Here is a 19,180-nt window from a genome sequence, read left to right on the forward strand (position 1 = left end):
TATAGAGATTTTTCTTTTCCCACCTATTTCCATTATTTTTAAATGTATTCCACCATCATTTATCTATACCTTTTATGCCCTTTTAGTCTTATTTCACCCCACCCCCCCACTAGAGCTATCTGTACCTTGCTTGTCCTGCTCTCCACACTTAATTAGCACATTCTTTTAGATAATATCACCACCTTCTTTTGTCCTTTGTTCTTTTGTCTGTGACATCTTTTGGTTATCTCCTCCTAACACTGCTTGCTTGTCCCAACAACCACACCCCCACCTTCTCCCCCACCGCCCCCCCCTCCTTAAACCAGCTTATATTTCACCCCTCTCCTATTTTTACTTAGTTCTGTTGAAGGGTCATGAGGACTTGAAAAGTCAACTTTGTTCTTCTCCGCCGATGCTGCCAGACCTGCTGAGTTTTTCCAGGTATTTCTGTTTCTGTTTTTGTTTTTAACATCTTGGTAAATCTCCTCTGCACTCTCTCTAGCGCAATCACATCCTTCCTATAATGCGGATTCCAGAACTGCACGCAATACTCTAGCTGTGGCCTAACCAGCGTTTTATACAGTTCCAGCATAACCTCCCTGCTCTTATATTCTATGCTTTGGCTAATAAAGGCAAGTATCCCATATGTCTTCTTAACCACCTTATCTACCTGCCCCGCTACCTTAAGGGACTGATGGACATGCACACCAAGGTCCCTCTGATCCTCGGTACTTCCCAGGGTCCTACCATTCATCGTGTATTCCCGTGCCTTGTTTGTCCTGCCCAAGTGCATCACCTCACACTTATCCAGATTAAATTCCATTTGCCACTGATCAGCCCATCTGACCAGCCCGTCTATATCCTCCTGTAATCTAAGGCTATCCTCCTCACTATTTACCACCCCGCCAACTTTCGTGTCATCCGCGAACTTACTGATCAACCCTCCTACATTCAAGTCTAAAAATTGTCTCTCCACCTTCTTCCCACCAAAATGAATCACTTCACTCTCTACATTAAACTGCATTTGCCATCTGCCTGCCCACTTCACCAGTTCAAGGACTGAAATGTGGGGAGGCAGAGGTGTCATGGTATTGTCACTGGGCTAGTAATCCAGAGACCCCAGGGTTAATGCTCTGGGAACCTGGGTTCGAATCCCATCACGGTCGATGGTGAAATTTGAATTCAATAAAGATCAGGAATTAAAAGTCTAGTGGTGACCGTGAAACCGTTCTCGATTGTTGCAAAAACCCATCTGGTTCACTAATGTCCTTTAGGGAAGGAAATCTGCTGTCCTTACCCGGTCTGGTCTACACGTGACTCCCGAACCACAGCAATGTGGTTGACTCTGAAATGGCCCTTTAAGGGCAATTAGGGATAAGCTTTAAATGCTGGCCTCGCCAGTAACCCCCACATCCCATGAATGAATGAATGAATGAAATGTGCACAGCAAGATTCCAATAACTTACATTGATCAGGTGAGACAAAAGGATTGAGAGAAAAGGATAAAATTAGAAATTTGTAAATTCTATAGAAAAATTTGATGTCAACGTTGTTAATTCAAAGCTTCGGCAATCTATCAAACATCATTTCAATTTACAGTTTGCACAGATAGGAACAGGAGGAGTCCATTCAGCCCCTCGAGTCTGTTACACAGGAACAGGAGGAGGCCATTCAGCCCCTCGAGTCTGTTACACAGGAACAGCAGGAGGCCATTCAGCCCCTCGAGTCTGTTACACAGGAACAGGAGGAGGCCATTCAGCCCCTCGAGTCTGTTACACAGGAACAGGAGGAGGCCATTCAGCCCCTCGAGTCTGTTACACAGGAACAGGAGGAGGCCATTCAGCCCCTCGAGTCTGTTACACAGGAACAGGAGGCCATTCAGCCCCGCAGACTTGATAATTTGGCATGTGGGGAGTATGGTTAGGGAGTGTGAGGGCAGAGTTTTGATCATTAGGCGGGTGAGGGTTGAGGGTGTGTGAGGGGTATTGGATGGGAGTTAAGGTTTGGGGAGATGTTGGGAAATTGGAATCTATTTCTGGGAGAAGTGCTTGTAGAGAAATGCACCTAACCCCCCCAGAGTGACCAAGATCCCCAAGGCGATCAGAAACCCGGCCCACCAGGGATGGGTTTTCCGGTAAACTCTCAGACAGTCACTACCGTCCCTCTCCAGCCCCACCTCAACTCCCTCGTAGCCTCCCGAGCGGAGGGTGAAGTTGCAGTTTTCCCCTGAGCCCTCGGCCTTTACAATCTCAAACTTCTCGTAGGGAGGGATTAAGATCTCATCTACCCACTTAAAGAACGAGTAATTGCAGATATTAACACCGTAAGTCGTGTTTAGCACAAACAAAGTCCTCTTTCCAAATCGCTTGGCCACTCTTCTCTTGAGGGAGGTGGAGGCGAATCTCCCAAACCTCATCTCCTGGCCCCGTCTCCCAGACTTGGGAATGTTCAACCCGCGATAAGCGTGTAACTGTTTGGAATGATCTCTCAATGCCTGGAGAGCGATGGTTAGGAGATAGTGGAAACCCTTCAGTTTAAATTTGGAGTTGTATTCGGTGATTTTTCCATATTCCTGAACCTCATCGTTAAATGCCTTGTACAATGATCCATTATGGGTGTACATAGTGACCACGATCATGTGCTCCTTAAGGAGACCGTGGGGAATGGTGCGCCCATTCCAAAACTTTCTTGCCGAATCCCAAACATTCATGAATGTCTGGTTTCTCTTCAGTTCTTCATTCAAACACTCGATTGCCAAGTTGTCCCAATCTTCACTCCGTGTGAACCAATACGCGGCCGAGTTCTCTTCCATATCCAGCCCATTGCCACCCGTGTGGATCCCACAGCTTTCCCCATCGCTGACCAGGGAGGTGACCAGTCCCTGTGCTGTGAATCAGAGAGAGAGAGTGAGACAAGTCCCAGTGATACAGTCTCTTCCCCAACAACACAATGAGCCAAAGCCTCACAGCAGTGACAGTTTGTATCAGAAACCCACCATGACATGGAAAGACAGAAGGGGATTTCAGGGAGAGATCGCTCAAAGAGAGAGAGAGAGAGAGAGAGAGATTGGAAAGGCAGTCGGACAGGAGGGAAACAGGTGGAGAGGTTTAGGGAGGGAATTCCAGAGCTCAGGGGACCCCAGGCAGCTGAAAGCTCGGCCGCTGATGGTGAAGCGATGGGAATCGAGGGATGGTCAAGTGGCCGGAATTGCAGGAACACAGAGATCTCAGAGGGTCGTAGGAGGGTTGCAGAGATGGGGAGGGTTGTAGGGGCTGGAGGAGGTTACAGAGATAGGGAGGGTTGTAGGGGCTGGAGGAGGTTACAGAGATAGGGAGGGTTGTAGGGGCTGGAGGAGGTTACAGAGATAGGGAGGGTTGTAGGGGCTGGAGGAGGTTACAGAGATATGGAGGGTTGTAGGTGCTGGAGAAGGTTACAGAGATAGGGAGGGTTGTAGGTGCTGGAGAAGGTTACAGAGATAGGGAGGGTTGTAGGTGCTGGAGAAGGTTACAGAGATAGGGAGGGTTGTAGGTGCTGGAGAAGGTTACAGAGATAGGGAGGGCTGTAGGGGCAGGGAGGCTTTACAGAAACAGGGAGGATTGTAGGGGCTGCAGAAGGTTACAGAGATGGGGAGTGTTGTAGGGGCTGGAGACGGTTAAAGAGATAGGGAGGGTTGGAGGGGCTGTAGGAGGTTACAGAGTTTGGGAGGATTGGAGGATCTGGAGGAGGTTACAGAGATAGGGAGGGATGTAGGGGCTGGAGGATTTTACAGAGATAGGGAGGGTTGTAGGGGCTGGAGGAGGTTACAGAGATAAGTAGGGTTGTACAGTCTGGGGGAGGTGTCAGATGTAGCAAGGGTTGTAGCGTCTGAAGGAAGGTTACAGAGATAGTGCATTGCAGTGCAGTGTTCACTGATACCTGGCCCTACTAAGGAAGCACTCCCTCAGTACTGACCCTCCGACAGTGCGACACTCCCTCAGTATTGACCCTCCGACAGTGCAGCACTCCCTCAGTACTGACCCTCCGACAGTGCAGCACTCCCTCAGTACTGTCCCTCTGACAGTGCAGCACTCCCTCAGTACTGACCCTCCGACAGCGCAGCAATCCCTCAGTACCGACCCTCCGACAGTGCAGCACTTCTTCAGTACCGACCCTCCGACAGTGCAGCACTCCCTCAGTACTGAACCTCCGACAATGCGGCGTTCCCTCAGTACTGACCCTTCGACAGTGCGGCACTCCCTCAGTACTGACCCTCTGACAGTGCGGCGCTCCCTCAGTACTGACCCTCCGACAGTGCGGCACTCCCTCAGTACTGACCCTCCGACAGTGCGGCGCTCCCTCAGTACTGACCCTCCGACAGTGCCGCACTCCCTCAGTACTGACCCACCGACAGTGTTACACTCCCTCAATACACGCAGCATAATCCTGCTGATGATGGAAATGTGAAATAAAGACGGAAGATGCTGGAATAACTCAGCAGATCTGGCAGCGTGTGTGGAGAGTGGAGCCAGGTTAACGTTTCGAGTCCGTATGAACCCCCATCAGAAAATGCCTGGGGATGTCTGTCTGGACTTGTCACTGTGCAGGTCCCAAACCCACCAGTTTCAGAGTCACGTTTACGAGAGAGAGAGAGGGACAGTAAAACCCAGTGAGATAGAGACCAAAATGTTGTAAAGATAACCACCTCAAAGTTAAGGGACGGATTCTTTTGAGGTTTGCAGTCAGTGTGTAAATACTCACAGCCTATCAGGAGGTAAACGTAAATGAACCACCTCATCTTGTATAATCTCCACATTTGATGCATTAAACTTAGTCGTAGAAGGATTCACAGTCCTGGAAATGGACTTCACTCTGATTTTCTCATTTCCGATCTTGTACGTGACCAGTACCTGGCTCTGAGCTGCACCTAAATTTTGTGATAGTTTGTTTAACCCACACAATGAGAAACGTGCACCACCCTTCGGTGCACTGTACTTCCTGGAACCCCGATTCGTGTGTAAACAAGAGGGGCTGGAGTAGGTTACAGTGATAGGGAGGGTTGTAGGGGCTGGAGGAGGTTACAGATATGGGGATTGTTGTACTGTGCTGGAGGAGATTACATAGATAGGGAGGGTTATAAGGGCTGGAGGAGGTTACAGAGATAGGGAGTGTTGTAGGGTCTGGAGGAGGTTACAGAGGTAGGGAGGGTTGTAGGATCTGGAGGAGGTTACAGAGATAGGGAGGGTTGTATGATTTGGATGAGGTTACCGAGATAGGGAGGGTTGTAGGATCTGGAGTAGGTTATAGAGACAGGGAAGGTTGTAGGAGGTTTCAGAGACAGGGAGGATTGTAGGGGCTGGAGGAGGTTACAGAGATAGGGAGGGTTGTAGGTGCTGGAGGAGGTTACAGAGATAGGGAAGGTTGTAGGAGCTGGAGAAGGTTACAGAGATAGGGAGTGTTGTAGGGTCTTGAGGAGGTTTCAGAGATACGGTGGGTTGTAGGGGCTGAAGGAGGCTATAAAGGTAGGGAGGGTTGTAGGGGCTGAAGGAGGCTAGAGAGATAGGGAGTGTTGTAGGGACAGGAGGAGGTTACAGTGATTGGGAGGGTTGTAGCGGCTAGAAGAGGTTGTAGAGATAGGGGGTGTTGTAGGGGCTGGAGGTGGTTGTAGAGATTGGGATGTTGGCAGGTCCTGGATGTGACAGAGAGACTGCCCGGGTGAGCGATTAGGATTGCTGGTGGTGGGGGGAATGAGAGAGCGAGAAATAAACAGAGAATCAGTTTCATGGAGCAGATGAGATAGGGGAGAGACACAGGTGAAGTGGAGTCCTGGTCATGGCCCAGCACTTGTGGTTTCAGCACAGTTTGTGGAGACAGGAACTGAGCACGTCTCTCACTGAGTGGTTTAACCAGGAGGTCAGATGAGGAGAAAGGTCAAAGTTGAACGAAGCACTGCTCACAGACATGGCAGGAATTGATCCGAGCGGGGAGTGTATCCTGGACTCTATTTGGTCCAGGAGGGGTCAGTTAGCTCAAGGTGTTAGGATCTAGAGATAGTTTAATGTATATTTTTCCCTATTTGTGGGTTAAAAGATGAAACCTGTGGCCCAGTTTCATTTTTCAGTGGAGATTGCATCTCTAAGCTCTGTTTGTATACCTGCATTACTAATGAGGTTTTACGACACTTGAAGGGAAGGTCTCACAAGCACAAGGTAGGAAAAAAAACTGTGCTGTTACCTAGCAACAGGAGTCCAGTTAGAAACATAGAAAAGTAAGAAAAAAACCCACCCGCCATCAATTAAAAGGTCACTTAAGCCGTTAAAATCCGATTCCGCGTTGCCAGAGTGCGATTTTGCCCTTGTCGCATGGGCAAAACGGGCAGGTGGGCAGCCGACAATTTCAAAACCCTCCTCCACGGGTGGGATGAAAAGGGTCAGCAGCATTGCCAGCGCGAGTCGTGAGGAGTTCAGGAGATCGTTTGCTGTTGGTGTGTTTTTGGTACTTGGTAGCTTCATCTCCATTCGGGGCTTCATTCTGAGCATTTCCAGGCTTCATTTCAGGCCTCATTGGTGTCTCCAAGGACCCCGGAGGTTTCAGACCGTGTGGGACCCTTCCAGTTACCAGACAGCCTTCCATCACCCTGGGAATGGGGATTGTGGTCTCCGCTGGACGCACCCCGCCTGAGGAGGGAGAGAGGGGAAGAAGGGAGAGGAGGCCGGGTATCCCAATGCAGCTTCCAGGGGAGGGTACCTGTGGGGAGGAGAGGCGCTGGCACAAGGGGAGCAGGGCCAGCTGGTAGTCTAAGGCGGAAGGGTCCGCAGAGAGCACTGCTATCCTGCTGCCAGAGTTTACAGGCGGCGATGCAGCTACCTCAATATGTCCGAGGTGCAGTGCCGAAGGAGGCTTCGTCTCTCCAGGGAGACAGTGACCTCCATTTGGACAGATGAGTGGGACTGAGATCAGCTCTGACTGTGTGGGTGGACACCCAATGCCAGTGGCTCTGAAGGTCACAGAGGAGCCCGCAGAGATGTCAGACAGCTTGTGCGCCAACGCGAGGTCGTTCTGGACCTCCCGGCTCACCATTGATGGACGGGCACCTCACTGGGATACTGGGTGCCTCATCCATCTCCCACACAGGCACTGACGACCTGAGGTCAGTGACTGTGTTGAGGGCTTGCAGGTCCGAGCGCAACCCCAGGAACCCCTGATTCTGTCGCTGGTGCTGCCTCTCCATGTGAGTGGCCGCTATCTCAATGGTGGAGTCAGGGCGCTCGGCCGTGAGGGTTAACGCAGTGATCATGCTCCACATGGACTCCTCCACAGCAGAGAGCCTGGCACTCAGACCCACACGGATCTCCACCAGATCCTCCCGGACATCCCACTGCACATCCAGCATCTGCCGCCTGACGGACAACTCCAGAGGCTCATCATCTGGTTTCGACCCAGCATGGTCATGGTCTCCAGCAGCCCTCCGACTGCCGGCGCCCAGCACACACTCTCTGCCTCCGCCTGCACCCTCAAGCGAGTGCCCTCAAGACGAGGTCTTGGAGAGTGGAGGTTGGAAACCCTCGGGTGCTGTGTTGGTGGAGGGAGTGAAAGTTTGTGGATGGGGTGCCAATCAAGCGGGGCTGCTTTGTCCTGGACGGTGTCGAGCTTCTTGAGTGTTGTGGGAGCTGCACTCATTCAGGCAAGTGGGGAGTATCCCATCACACCCCTGACTTGTGCCTTGTAGATGGTGGACAGGCTTTGGGGAGACAGGAGGTGAGTTACTGACCACAGGATTCCCAAACCCTGAACTGCGTTTGTAGACCCAGTATTTACATGGTTAGTCCAGTTCAGTGAGGAGGAGTTGAGGAGGTGAGGAGTTGAGGAGGTGAGGAGGAGTTGAGGAGGAGTTGAGGGGGTGATGAGGAGTTGAGGAGGTGAGGAGTTGAGGAGGTGAGGAGGAGTTGAGGAGGTGAGGAGGAGTTGAGGAGGTGAGGAGGAGTTGTGGAGGAGTTGAGGAGGTGAGGAGGTGAGGAGGAGGTGAGGAGGAGTTGAGGAGGTGAGGAGGAGTTGAGGAGGTGAGGAGGAGTTGAGGAGGTGAGGAGGAGTTGAGTGCATTTCAAGAAATGACCTGGTTATAGAGCGAGTGGTTAGCACGATCACCCCTTAACACATGAGCATAGGCTACCCATAGGCTGTAACCATTCGACTGTGGTTATCCTGTAGGAAGGTGATGATATTCCACATCTTTGGGAACATGGTGTCTGTGACCACCTCGATGCAATGGTGTACATCAGGCTGTGTTATCTCAGGTGAGCTCTCCACAAACTGCCTGGAATGAGCCAGAGTCTTCCTCTGCACTGAGTCTCACTCAGTGAGGTCGGTAAATGCCTGACCTGTCTCTCGGGGCAGGAGAAGATCATCGGACCCTCTGCTGGAAATCTTGGGGTTCAGAGCCGTGGCCGAATGGAAGAGACATCAGGCTCGAGGGGCTGAATGGCCTCCTCCTGTTCCTCTCTCCACATGATCTGAAGTTACCCCAATGCATCGATCTCTCCCCTGGTCTCTGTCGCGGACGTGCGGAGGGTTGCTAACAGAACTGTACCTGTGAGATACTCATAGACATGGGGCACTCCATAACAGTCCAAACGACATTCTCCGTACAGGGCGGAGTGCTGAGAGATACTTCATCTCGGAAAAATGGAGCCAGTTTCCAGGGAATAACCTTATCCAGTTTCAAAGACAGAATCTGTGCTTCACCTGAAGGTGAATAGAAATGGAGGCAAAAAATGATAGTGTCCAAAACACACGTAATGGTGAGAAGGTGGGATTGAGGGATATGGAGAGAAGGAGGGATTGAGGGGCGTGGTGGGGAAGTTGGGATTGAGGGATATGGGGAGAAGGTGGGATTGAGGGATATGGGGAGAAGGTGGGATTGAGGGGCGTTGGGAGAAGGTGGGATTGAGGGGCGTGGGGAGAAGGTGGGAATGAGGGGCGTGGGGCGAAGGTGGGATTGAGGGATATGGGGAGAAGGTGGGATTGAGGGATATGGGGAGAAGGTGAGATTAAGGGGCGTGGGGAGAAGGTGGGATTGAGGGATATGGGGAGAAGGTGGGATTGAGGGATACGGGGAGAAGGTGGGATTGAGGGATATGGAGAGAAGGTGGGATTGAGTGATATGGGGAGAAGGTGGGATTGAGGGATATGGGGAGAAGGTGGGATTGAGGGATACTGGGAGATGCTGGGATTGAGGGATGTGTCGTAAGGTGGGAATGAAGGATATGAGGAGCAGGTGGGATTGAGGATCATGGGGAGAAAGTGGGAGTTGGGGAAATCATAGGAAGGTGGGTTTGATGCGTTGGATGTGTAGAGTGTTGATGGAGCTTTACTCCTTATCAATGTCCTGTACCTGCCCTGGCAATGTTCGGACACTAGAGGGAGATCGAAACTGCTCCTGATCACTGTCCAGTGATCACTGGGTTAGAGAGAGAGAGGAAATCAGCCAAGGTTCCTGCTCCCGATCACTGTCCAGTGATCCCTGGGTTAGAAAGAGAGAGGGGAAATCAGCCAAGGTTCCTGCTCGTGATCACTGCCCAGTGATCCCTGGGTTAGAAAGAGAGAGGAAATCAGCCAGGTTTCCAACTCCTGATCACTGTCCAGTGATCCCTGGGTTAGAGATAGAGAGGAGAAATCAGCCAGGGTTCCTGCTCCTGATCACTGTCCAGTGATCCCTGGGTTAGAGATAGAGAGGAGAAATCAGCCAGGGTTCCTGCTCCTGATCACTATCCAGTGATACCTGGGATAAGAAGAGAGCGGGAATTCAGCCAGAGATCCTGCTCCTGATCACTGTCTAGTGATACCTGGGTTAGTGAGAGAGGGGAAATCAGCCAGGGTTCCTGCTCCTGATCACTGTCCAGTGATCCCTGGGTTAGAGAGAGAGAGTGGAAATCAGCCAGGGTTCCTGCTCCTGATCACTGTCCAGTGATCCCTGGGTTAGAGAGAGAGAGAGGAAATCAGCCAGGGCTCCTGCTCCTGATCACTGTCCAGTGATCCCTGGGTTAGAGAGAGAGATTGGGGGAATCAGCCAGGGTTCCTGCTCCTGATCACTGTCCAGTGACCCCTAGGTTAGAGAGAGAGAGGGGAAATCAGCCAGGGTTCCTGCTCCTGATCACTGTCCAGTGATCCCTGGGTTAGAGAGAGAGAGGGGAAATCAGCCAGGGTTCCTGCTCCTGATCACTGTCCAGTGATCCCTGGGTTAGAGTGATTGGGGAAATCAGCCAGGGTTCCTGCTCCTGATCACTGTCCAGTGATCCCTGGGTTAGAGAGAGAGAGGGGAAATCAGCCAGGTTTCCTGCTCCTGATCACTGTCCAGTGATCCCTGGGTTAGAGAGAGAGAGGGGAAATCAGCCAGGGTTCCTGCTCCTGATCACTGTCCAGTGGTCCCTGGGTTAGAGAGAGAGGGGAAATCAGCCAGGGTTCCTGCTCCTGATCACTGTCCAGTGATCCCTGGGTTAGAGAGAGACGGGGAATCAGGCAGGGTTCCTGCTCCTGATCACTGTCCAGTGATCCCTGGGTTAGATGGAGATGTGAAATCAACCAGGGTTCCTGCTCCCGATGACTGTCCAGTGATGTCTGGGTTAGAGAGACAGAGGGGAAATCAGCCAGGGTTCTTGCTCCTGATCTCTTTCCAATGATCCCTGGGTTAGAGAGAGAGGGGAAATCAGCCAGGTTTTCTGCCCCTGATCACTGTGCAGTGATCCCGGGTTAGATACAGATGGGAAATCAGCCAGGGTTCCTGTTCCTGATCACTGTCCAGTGGTACCTGTGTTAGATGGAGATGAGAAAGCAGCCAGGGTTCCTGCTCCTGATCACTGTCCAGTGATGTCTGGTACAGAGTGACAGAGACAGAGACAGAGACAGAGACAGAGACAGGAAATCATCCAGGGTTCCTGCTCTTGAACACTGTGTAATGGGTTAGAGAGAGACGGGAAATCAGCCAGGCTTCCTTTTCCTGATCAATGACCAGTGATCTCTGGGTTAGAGAGAGAGGGGAAATCAGCCCGGGTTCCTGCTCCTGATCACTGTCCAGTGATCCCTGGGTTAGAGAGAGAGAGGTGAAATCAGCCAGGGTTCCTGCTCCTGATCACTGTCCATTGGTTCCTCTGTCAGATGGAGTTGGGAAATCAGCCAGGGATCTTGCTGCCGATCACTGTCCAATGATGTTAGAATCAGAGTGAGAGAGAGAGAGTGAGAGAGAGTGAGTTAGATAGAGTGAGTGAGTGAGTGAGTGAAAGAGAGAAAATGAGAGAGAGAGTGAGTGAGAGAGTGTGAAAGAAAGGAAATCAGCCAGGGTTCCTGCTCCTGATCACTGTCCAGTGGTCCCTGGGTTAGAGAGAGAGGGGAAATCAGCCAGGGTTCCTGCTCCTTATCACTGTCCAGTGATCCCTGGGTTAGAGAGAGAGGGGAAATCAGCCAGGGTTCCTGCTCCTGATCACTGTGTAGTGATCACTGGGTTAGAGTGAGACAGGAAATCAGCCAGGGTTCCTGCTCCTGATCACTGTCCAGTGATCCTGGGGTTTGAGACAGAGGGGAAATCAGCCAGGGTTCCTGCTCCTGATCACTGTGTAGTGATCACTGGGTTAGAGTGAGACAGGAAATCAGCCAGGGTTCCTGCTCCTGATCACTGTCCAGTTGTTCCTGTGTAAGATGGAGATGGGAAATCAGCCAGGATTCCTTTGCCTGATCACTGTCCAGTGATCCTGGGGTTTGAGACAGAGGGGAAATCAGCCAGGGTTCCTGCTCCTGATCACTGACCAGTGGTACCAGTGTTAGATGGAAATGGGAAAATCAGCCAGGGTTCCTGCTCCTGATCACTGACCAGTGGTACCGGTGTTAGATGGAAATGGGAAAATCAGCCAGGGTTCCTGCTCCTGATCACTGACCAGTGATGTCTGGGTCAGAGAGAGAGAGAGGGGGAGAGAGAGAAATAGATAGGGGAATCAGCCAGTGTTCCTGATCCTGATCACTGTCCTGTGATCCCTGAGTTAGAGAGAGAGAGGGGAAATCAGCCAGTGTTCCTGATCCTGATCACTGTCCAGTGATCCCTGAGTTAGAGAGAGAGGGGAAATCAGCCAGGTTTCCTGCTCCTGATCACTGTCCAGTGACCCCTGGGTTAGAGAGAGAGAGGGGAAATCAGCCAGGGTTCCTGCTCCCGATCACTGTCCAGTGATCCCGGGTTTAGAGTCAGAGGGTAAATCAGCCAGAGTTCTTGCTCCTGATCACTGTCCAGTGATCCCTGTGTTAGAGAGAGAGGGGAAATCAGCCAGGGTTCCTGCTCCTGATCACTGTGCAGTGATCCCTGGGTTAGAGAGAGAGGGGAAATCAGCCAGGGTTCCTGCTCCTGATCACTGTGCAGTGATCCCTGGGTTAGAGAGAGAGAGGGGAAATCAGCCAGGGTTCCTGCTCCTGATCACTGTCCAGTGACCCCTGGGTTAGAGAGAGAGAGGGGAAATCAGCCAGGGTTCCTGCTCCTGATCACTGTCCAGTGATCCCTGGGTTAGAAAGAGAGAGGGGAAATCAGCCAGGGTTCCTGCTCCTGATCACTGTCCAGTGATCCCTGGGTTAGAGAGAGAGAGGGGGGAAATAAGCCAGGTTTCCTGCTCCTGATCCACTGTGTAGTGATCCCTGGGTTTGAGTGAGATGGGAAATCAGCCTGGATTCCTTTTCCTGATCACTGTCCTGTCATCCTGGGGTTAGAGACAGAGGGGAAATTAGCCAGGGTTCCTGCTCCTGATCACAGCCCGTTGATCTCCCATTCCTGAATTTCCTCACCCCTGGAACCATTCTCAGAATCTTTTCTGCCCTCTCGCTGAAGCCTTTTTCATCCTCCCTGAAGTGTGATGCCTGGAAATGGACACAATTCTCTTGTTGAGGCTGAGCCAGTGTTTTATACACGTTTAACATAACCTCCCTGCCCTTGTAATCTATACCCCTATTAATAAAGCACAGGATACTGTCTGCTTTATTACCCGCTCATTCACCCTGACCCCCTTTAGAATTGTACCCTTTATTTGATATTGTCTCTCCAAATTCTTCCTACCAAAATGAACCACTTCACTCTCTACGTTAAACTGCAATTGCCATCTGCCTGCCCACTTCACCAGTTCAACGTATAGAGTGTGCACAGCAAGATTCCAATAAGTTACAATGATCAGAGATATTTGGATAGTTGCTCGTTAGTTTTTATTGACATATTGCTTGTGAAAAGGATCGAGCACAAATTATTTTAATTTGAGGTCAACATTGTTAATTCAACATTTAAAACACTGTCAATCTATCAAACATGACCTTAATATACAGTTTGCACAGATAGGAAGAGGAGGAGGCCATTCAGCCCCTCAGACCTGATCGTTTGCCATGTGGGGAACATGGTTAGGGAGCGTGAGGGCAGAGTTTTGATCATTAGGCTGGTGAGGGTTGATGGTGTGCGAGGTTGGGGAGGGGTTGAGGGTGTGTGAGGGGAGGGAGGGGGGTTGAGGGTCACGGAGGTGGGGAGGGATTGAGGGTGTGTGAGGGGTGGGATGGGGGTTGAGGGTTGGGGAGGTGGGGTGGGGTTGAGGGGATGGATTGGGGTTGATGGTTGGGGAGGTGGGGAGGGGTTGAGGGTGTGTGAGGGGAGGGATGGGGGTTGAGGGTCGCGGACGTGGGGAGGGATTGAGGGTGTGTGAGGGGAGGGATGGGGTTTGAGCATTGGGGAGGTGGGGAGGGGTTGGGGTGTGTCAGGGGAGGGATGGGGTTGAGGGTTGGGGAGGTGGTGAGTGGATGAGCGTGTGTGAGGGGAGGGATGGGGGTTGAGGGCTGGGGAGGTGGAGACAATCTGAGGGTGAATGAGGGGAGGGATGGGGGTTGAGGGTTGGGGAGGTGGGAAGGGGTTGAGGGTGTGTGAGGGGAGGGATTGGGGTTGAGGGTTGGGGAGGTGGGGAGGGGTTGAGGGTGTGTGAGGGAAGGGATGGGGGTTGAGGGTTGGGGAGGGGTTGAGCAGATGGATGGGTGTTGCGGGTTGGGGTGGAGGGGAGGGGTGAGGGTGTGTGAGGGGAGGGATGGGGGTTGAGGGTTGGGGAGGTGGGGTGTGGTTGACGGTGTGTGAGGGGAGGGATGGGGGTTGAGCGTTAGGGCGGTGGGGAGTGGTTGAGGGTATGTGAGGGGAGGGATGGGGATTGAGGGTTAGGGAGGTGGGGAGGGGTTGTGGGGAGGGATGGGGGTTGAGGGTTGGGGAGGTGGGGAGGGGTTGAGGGTGTGTGAGGGGAGGGATGGGGGTTGAGGGTTGGGGAGGTGGGGAGGGGTTGAGGGTGTGTGAGGGGAGAGATGGGGGTTGAGGGTTGGGGAGGTGGGGAGGGGTTGAGGGTGTGTGAGGGGTATTGGATGGGGTTGAGGGTTGGGGAGATGGGGAGGGGTTGAGGGTGTGTGAGGGGAGGGATGGGGGTTAAGGTTTGGGGAGTTGGGGAGGGGTTGAGGGTGTTTGAGGGGTATTGGATGGGGTTGAGGGTCGGGGAGATGTTGGGAAATTGGAATCTATTCCTGGGAGAAGCCCTTGTAGAGAAATGCACCTAACCCCCCCAGAGTGACCAAGATCCCCAAGGCGATCAGAAACCAGACCCACCAGGGTAGGGTCTCCCGGTAAACTCTCAGACAGTCACTACCGTCCCTCTCCAGCCCCACCTCATCTCCCTCGTAGCCTCCCGAGCGGAGGGTGAAGTTGCAGTTTCCCCCTGAGCCCTCGGCCTTTACAATCTCAAACTTCTCGTAGGGAGGGATTAAGATCTCATCTTCCTCCTTAAAGAACGAGTAATTGGGGATCTTGACACCGTAAGCCGTGTTTAGCAAAAAGAAAGTCCTGTTTCCAAATCTCTCGGCAACTCTTCTGTTGAGGGAGGTGGAGGCGAATCTCCCAAACCTCATCTCCTGGCCCCGTCTCCCAGACATGGGAATGTTCAACCCGCGATAAGCGTGTAACTGTTTGGAATGATCTCTCAATGCCTGGAGAGCGATGGTTAGGAGATAGTGGAAGCTCTTCAGTTTAAATTTGGAGTTGTATTCGTTGAGATTTCCATATTCATGAACCTCATCGTTAAATGCCTTGTACAATGGTCCATCATGGGTGTACATAGTGACCACGATCATGTTCTCCTTAAGGAGACCGTGGGGAATGGTGCGCCCATTCCAAAACTTTCTTGCCAAATCCCAAACATTCATGAATGTCTTGTTTCTCTTCAGTTCTTCATTCAAACACTCGATCGCCAAGTTGTCCCAATCTTCACTCCGTGTGAACCAATACGCGGCCGAGTTCTCTTCCATATCCAGCCCATTGCCACCCGTGTGGATCCCACAGCTTTCCCCATCGCTGACCAGGGAAGTGACCAGTCCCTGTGCTGTGAATCAGAGAGAGAGAGTGAGACAAATCCCAGTGATACAGTCTCTTCCACAACAACACAATGAGCCAACGCCTCACAGCAGTGACAGTTTGTATCAGAAACCCACCATGACACGGAAAGACAGAAGGGGATTTCAGGGAGAGATCACTCAGAGAGAGAGAGAGAGAGAGAGAGAGATTGGAAAGGCAGTCGGACAGGAGGGAAACAGGTGGAGAGGATTAGGGAGGGAATTCCAGAGCTCGGGGACCCCAGGCAGCTGAAGGCACGGCTGCCGATGGTGGAGCGATGGGAATGGGGGGATGGTCAAGTGGCCGGAATTGGAGGAGTGCAGAGATCTCAGAGGGTCGTAGGAGTGTTACAGAGATAGGGAGGGTTGTAAGGGCTGGAGGAGGTTACAGAGATAGGGAGGGTTGTAGTTGCTGGAGGAGGTTACAGAGATAGGGAGGGTCGTAGGGGCTGGAGGAGGTTACAGAGATAGGGAGGGTTGTAGGGGCTGGAGGAGGTTACAGAGTTAGGGAGGGTTGTAGAGGCTGGAGGATTTTACAGAGATAGGGAGGGTTGTAGGGGCTGGAGGAGGTTACAGAGATAGGGAGGGTTGTAGGGGGCTGGAGGAGGTTACAGAGATAGGGAGGGTTGTAGGGGGCTGGAGGAGGTTACAGAGATAGGGAGGGTTGTAGGGGGCTGGAGGAGCTTACAGAGATAGGGATGTTTGTAGGGGCTGGATGAGGCTACAGAGATAAGTAGGGTTGTACAATCCGGGGGAGGTGTCAGATGTAGCAAGTGTTGTAGCGTCTGAAGGAAGGTTACAGAGATAGTGCATTGCAGTGCATTGTCCTCTGATTCCTGGCCCTTCTACAAGGAAGCACTTCCTCAGTACTAACCCTCCGACAGTGCGGCACTCCCTCAGTACTGACCCTCCGACAGAGCGGCGCTCCCTCAGTACTGACCCTCCGACAGTGCAGCACTCCCTCAGTACTGACCCTCCGACAGTGCAGCACTCCCTCAGTACTGACCCTCCGACAGTGCGGCACTCCCTCAGTACTGAACCTCCGACAGTGCGGCGCTCCCTCAGTACTGACCCTCCGACAGTGCAGCACTCCCTTAGTACTGACCCTCCGACAGTGCGGCACTCCCTCAGTACTGACACTCCGACAGTGCAGCACTCCCTCACTACTGACCCTCCGACAGTGCACCACTCCCTCAGTACTGACCCCCCGACAGTGCAACACTCCCTCAGTACTGACCCTCCGACAGTGCAGCACTCCCTCAGTACTGACCCTCCGACAGTGCAGCACTCCCTCAGTGCTGACCCTCTGACAGTGCAGCACTCCCTCAGTACTGACTCTTCGACAGTGCAGCACTCCATCAGAACTGACCCTCCGACAGTGCTGCAAACCCTCAGTGCTGACCAACCGACAGAGCGGCGCTCCCTCAGTACTGACCCTCCGACAGTGCAGCACTCCCTTAGTACTGACCCTCCGACAGTGCGGCACTCCCTCAGTACTGAGCCTCCGACAGTGCAGCACTCCCTCACTACTGACCCTCCGACAGTGCACCACTCCCTCAGTACTGACCGTCCGACAGTGCAACACTCCCTCAGTACTGACCCTCCGACAGTGCAGCACTCCCTCAGTACTGACCCTCCGACAGAGCGGCACTCCCTCATTACTCACCCTCCGACAGTGCAGCACTCCCTCAGTACTGACCCTCCGACAGTGCGGCACTCCCTCAGTACTGACCCTCCGACAGTGCAACACTCCCTCAGTACTGACCCTCCGACAGTGCTGCACTCCCTCATTACTGACCCTCCGACAGTGCGGCACTCCCTCAGTACTGATCCTCTGACAGTGCAGCACTCCCTCAGTACTGACCCTTCGACAGTGCAGCACTCCCTCAGTACTGACCCTCCGACAGTGCAGCACTCCCTCAGTACTGACCCTTCGACAGTGCAGCATTCCCTCAGCACTGACCATCCGACAGTGCTGCACTCCCTCAATACTGTCCCTCCAACAGTGCAGCACTCCCTCAGTACCGTCCCTTCCACAGTCTTGCATTCCCTCAGTACTGACCCACCGATAGTGCTGCACTCCCACAATAGCGTCACTCCAACAGTGCTGTACTCCCTTAATACTGTTCCTCCCACAGCACTGGACTCACTCAGTACCTTCCCCCCGACACTGCTGCACTCCCTCTCTACTGTCCCTCCGACAGTGCAGCACTCCCTCAGTACTGACCCTCCAACAGTGCTATATTCCCTCAGTACCGTCCCTCCGACAGTGCGGCACTCCCTCAGTACTGTTCCTCCGACAGTGCAGCACTCCCTAAGCACTGACACTACAAAAGTGCTGCACTCCCTCAGTGCCGTCCCTCCGACAGTGCTGCACTCCCTCAGCACTGACCCTCCGTCAGTGCTGCACTCCTTCAGTACTGTTCCTCCGACAGTGCGGCACTCCCTCAGCACTGACCCTCCGACAGTGCAGCACTCCCTCAGTACTGACCCTCCGACAGTGCGGCACTCCCTCAGTACTGACCCTCTGACAGTGCGGCACTCCCTCAGTACTGACCCTCCGACAGTGCAGCACTCCCTCAGTACTGACCCTCCGACAGTGCGGCACTCCCTCAGTACTGACCCTCTGACAGTGCGGCACTCCCTCAGTACTGACCCTCCGACAGCGCTGCACTCCCTCAGTACTGACCCTCCGACAGTGCAGCACTCCCTCAGCACTGACCCTCCGACAGCGCTGCACTCCCTCAGTACTGACCCACCGACAGTGCGGCACTCCCTCAGTACAGGCAGCATAATCCTGCTGATGATGGAAATGTGAAATAAAGACGGAAGATGCTGGAATAACTCAGCAGATCTGGCAGCGTGTGTGGAGAGTGGAGCCAGGTTAACGTTTCGAGTCCGTATGAACCCCCATCAGAAAATGCCTGGGGATGTCTGTCTGGACTTGTCACTGTGCAGGTCCCGAACCCACCAGTTTCAGAGTCACGTTTACGAGAGAGAGAGAGGGACAGTAAAACCCAGTGAGATAGAGACCAAAATGTTGTAAAGATAACCACCTCAAAGATAAGGGACGGATTCTTTTGAGGTTTGCAGTCAGTGTGTAAATACTCACAGCCTATCAGGAGGTAAACGTAAATGAACCACCTCATCTTGTATAATCTCCACATTTGATGCATTAAACTTTCACATTCCTGGAAATGGACCTCACTCTGATTTTCTCATTTCTGATCTTGTACGTGACCAGTACCTGGCTCTGAGCTGCACCTACATTTTGTGATAGTTTGTTTAACCCACACACTGAGAAACGTGCACAATCCTTCGGTGCACTGTACTTCCTGGAACCCCGATTCGTGTGTAAACAAGAGGGGCTGAAGGAGGTTACAGAGATAGGGATGGTTGTATGGGCTGGAGGAGGTTACAAAGTTAGGGAGGGTTGTAGGGGCTGGAGGAGGTTACAGAGATAGGGAGGTTTGTAGGTGCTGGAGAAGGTTAAAGAGACAGGGAGGGTTTGTAGGGGCTGGAGGAGGTTTACAGAGACAGCGAGGGTTTTAGGGGCTGGAGGAGGTTTCCGAGATAGGGAGGGTTGTAGGGGCTGGAGGCGGTTACAGAGACAGGGATGGTTGTTGGGGTTGGAGAAGGTTACAGAGACAGGGAGGGTTTGTAGGGGCTGGAGGAGGGTTACAGAGACAGAGAGACTTTGTAGGGGCTGGAGGAGGTTACCGAGATAGGTAGGGTTGTAGGGGCTGGAGGAGGTTACAGAGATAGGGAGGGCTGTAGAATGTTTCAGAGACAGGGAGGATTGTAG

The 19,180-nt window shown here is 52.7% G+C and overlaps 3 protein-coding genes across 3 annotated transcripts in view; all 3 read right to left on the reverse strand.

Annotated features, from left to right (window-relative positions):
• Positions 1-1,629: 1,629 nt before the first annotated feature.
• LOC144676440 (uncharacterized) overlaps positions 1,630-19,180 on the reverse strand; it is a gene marked incomplete at both ends in the record, with an annotated part of 58,297 nt that continues 40,746 nt past the window's right edge. Inside the window, 2 exons of the mRNA XM_078536852.1 lie at positions 1,630-1,746; positions 13,339-13,428. Of these exons, the coding sequence (XP_078392978.1) occupies positions 1,630-1,746; positions 13,339-13,428 (207 nt within the window). The remainder of the gene's footprint in view (positions 1,747-13,338; positions 13,429-19,180) is intronic.
• Positions 1,692-18,551, reverse strand: LOC144676442 (erythroblast NAD(P)(+)--arginine ADP-ribosyltransferase-like). Its single transcript, XM_078536854.1, has 4 exons — positions 18,488-18,551; positions 14,491-15,365; positions 14,165-14,213; positions 1,692-1,954 (listed from the first exon to the last, which is right to left on the reverse strand). The coding sequence occupies exons 1-2, from the start codon at positions 18,549-18,551 to the stop codon at positions 14,509-14,511; spliced, it is 921 nt and encodes a 306-aa protein (XP_078392980.1). The 3' UTR covers positions 1,692-1,954; positions 14,165-14,213; positions 14,491-14,508.
• Positions 1,954-4,832, reverse strand: LOC144676441 (erythroblast NAD(P)(+)--arginine ADP-ribosyltransferase-like). The gene is made up of 2 exons (XM_078536853.1): positions 4,717-4,832; positions 1,954-2,865 (listed from the first exon to the last, which is right to left on the reverse strand). The coding sequence occupies exons 1-2, from the start codon at positions 4,778-4,780 to the stop codon at positions 2,009-2,011; spliced, it is 921 nt and encodes a 306-aa protein (XP_078392979.1). The 5' UTR covers positions 4,781-4,832; the 3' UTR covers positions 1,954-2,008.

The sequence above is a fragment of the Cetorhinus maximus genome, unplaced genomic scaffold, assembly GCF_964194155.1.
Source record: "Cetorhinus maximus unplaced genomic scaffold, sCetMax3.hap1.1 HAP1_SCAFFOLD_1605, whole genome shotgun sequence".
Lineage (NCBI taxonomy): Eukaryota > Metazoa > Chordata > Chondrichthyes > Lamniformes > Cetorhinidae > Cetorhinus > Cetorhinus maximus.

What these genes read in the sequence shown, in the direction of transcription:
- LOC144676441 (XM_078536853.1), bottom strand. Translation starts at nt 4,780, where the DNA reads ATGCATCAAATGTGGAGATTATACAAGATGAGGTGGTTCATTTACGTT. An exon ending in CGTTTACCTCCTGATAGGCT is followed by an intron (nt 2,866 to 4,716) that starts GTGAGTATTTAC and finishes TCTGATTCACAG; the next exon opens with CACAGGGACTGGTCACCTCC.
- LOC144676442 (XM_078536854.1), bottom strand. Translation starts at nt 18,551, where the DNA reads ATGCATCAAATGTGGAGATTATACAAGATGAGGTGGTTCATTTACGTT. An exon ending in CGTTTACCTCCTGATAGGCT is followed by an intron (nt 15,366 to 18,487) that starts GTGAGTATTTAC and finishes TCTGATTCACAG; the next exon opens with CACAGGGACTGGTCACTTCC.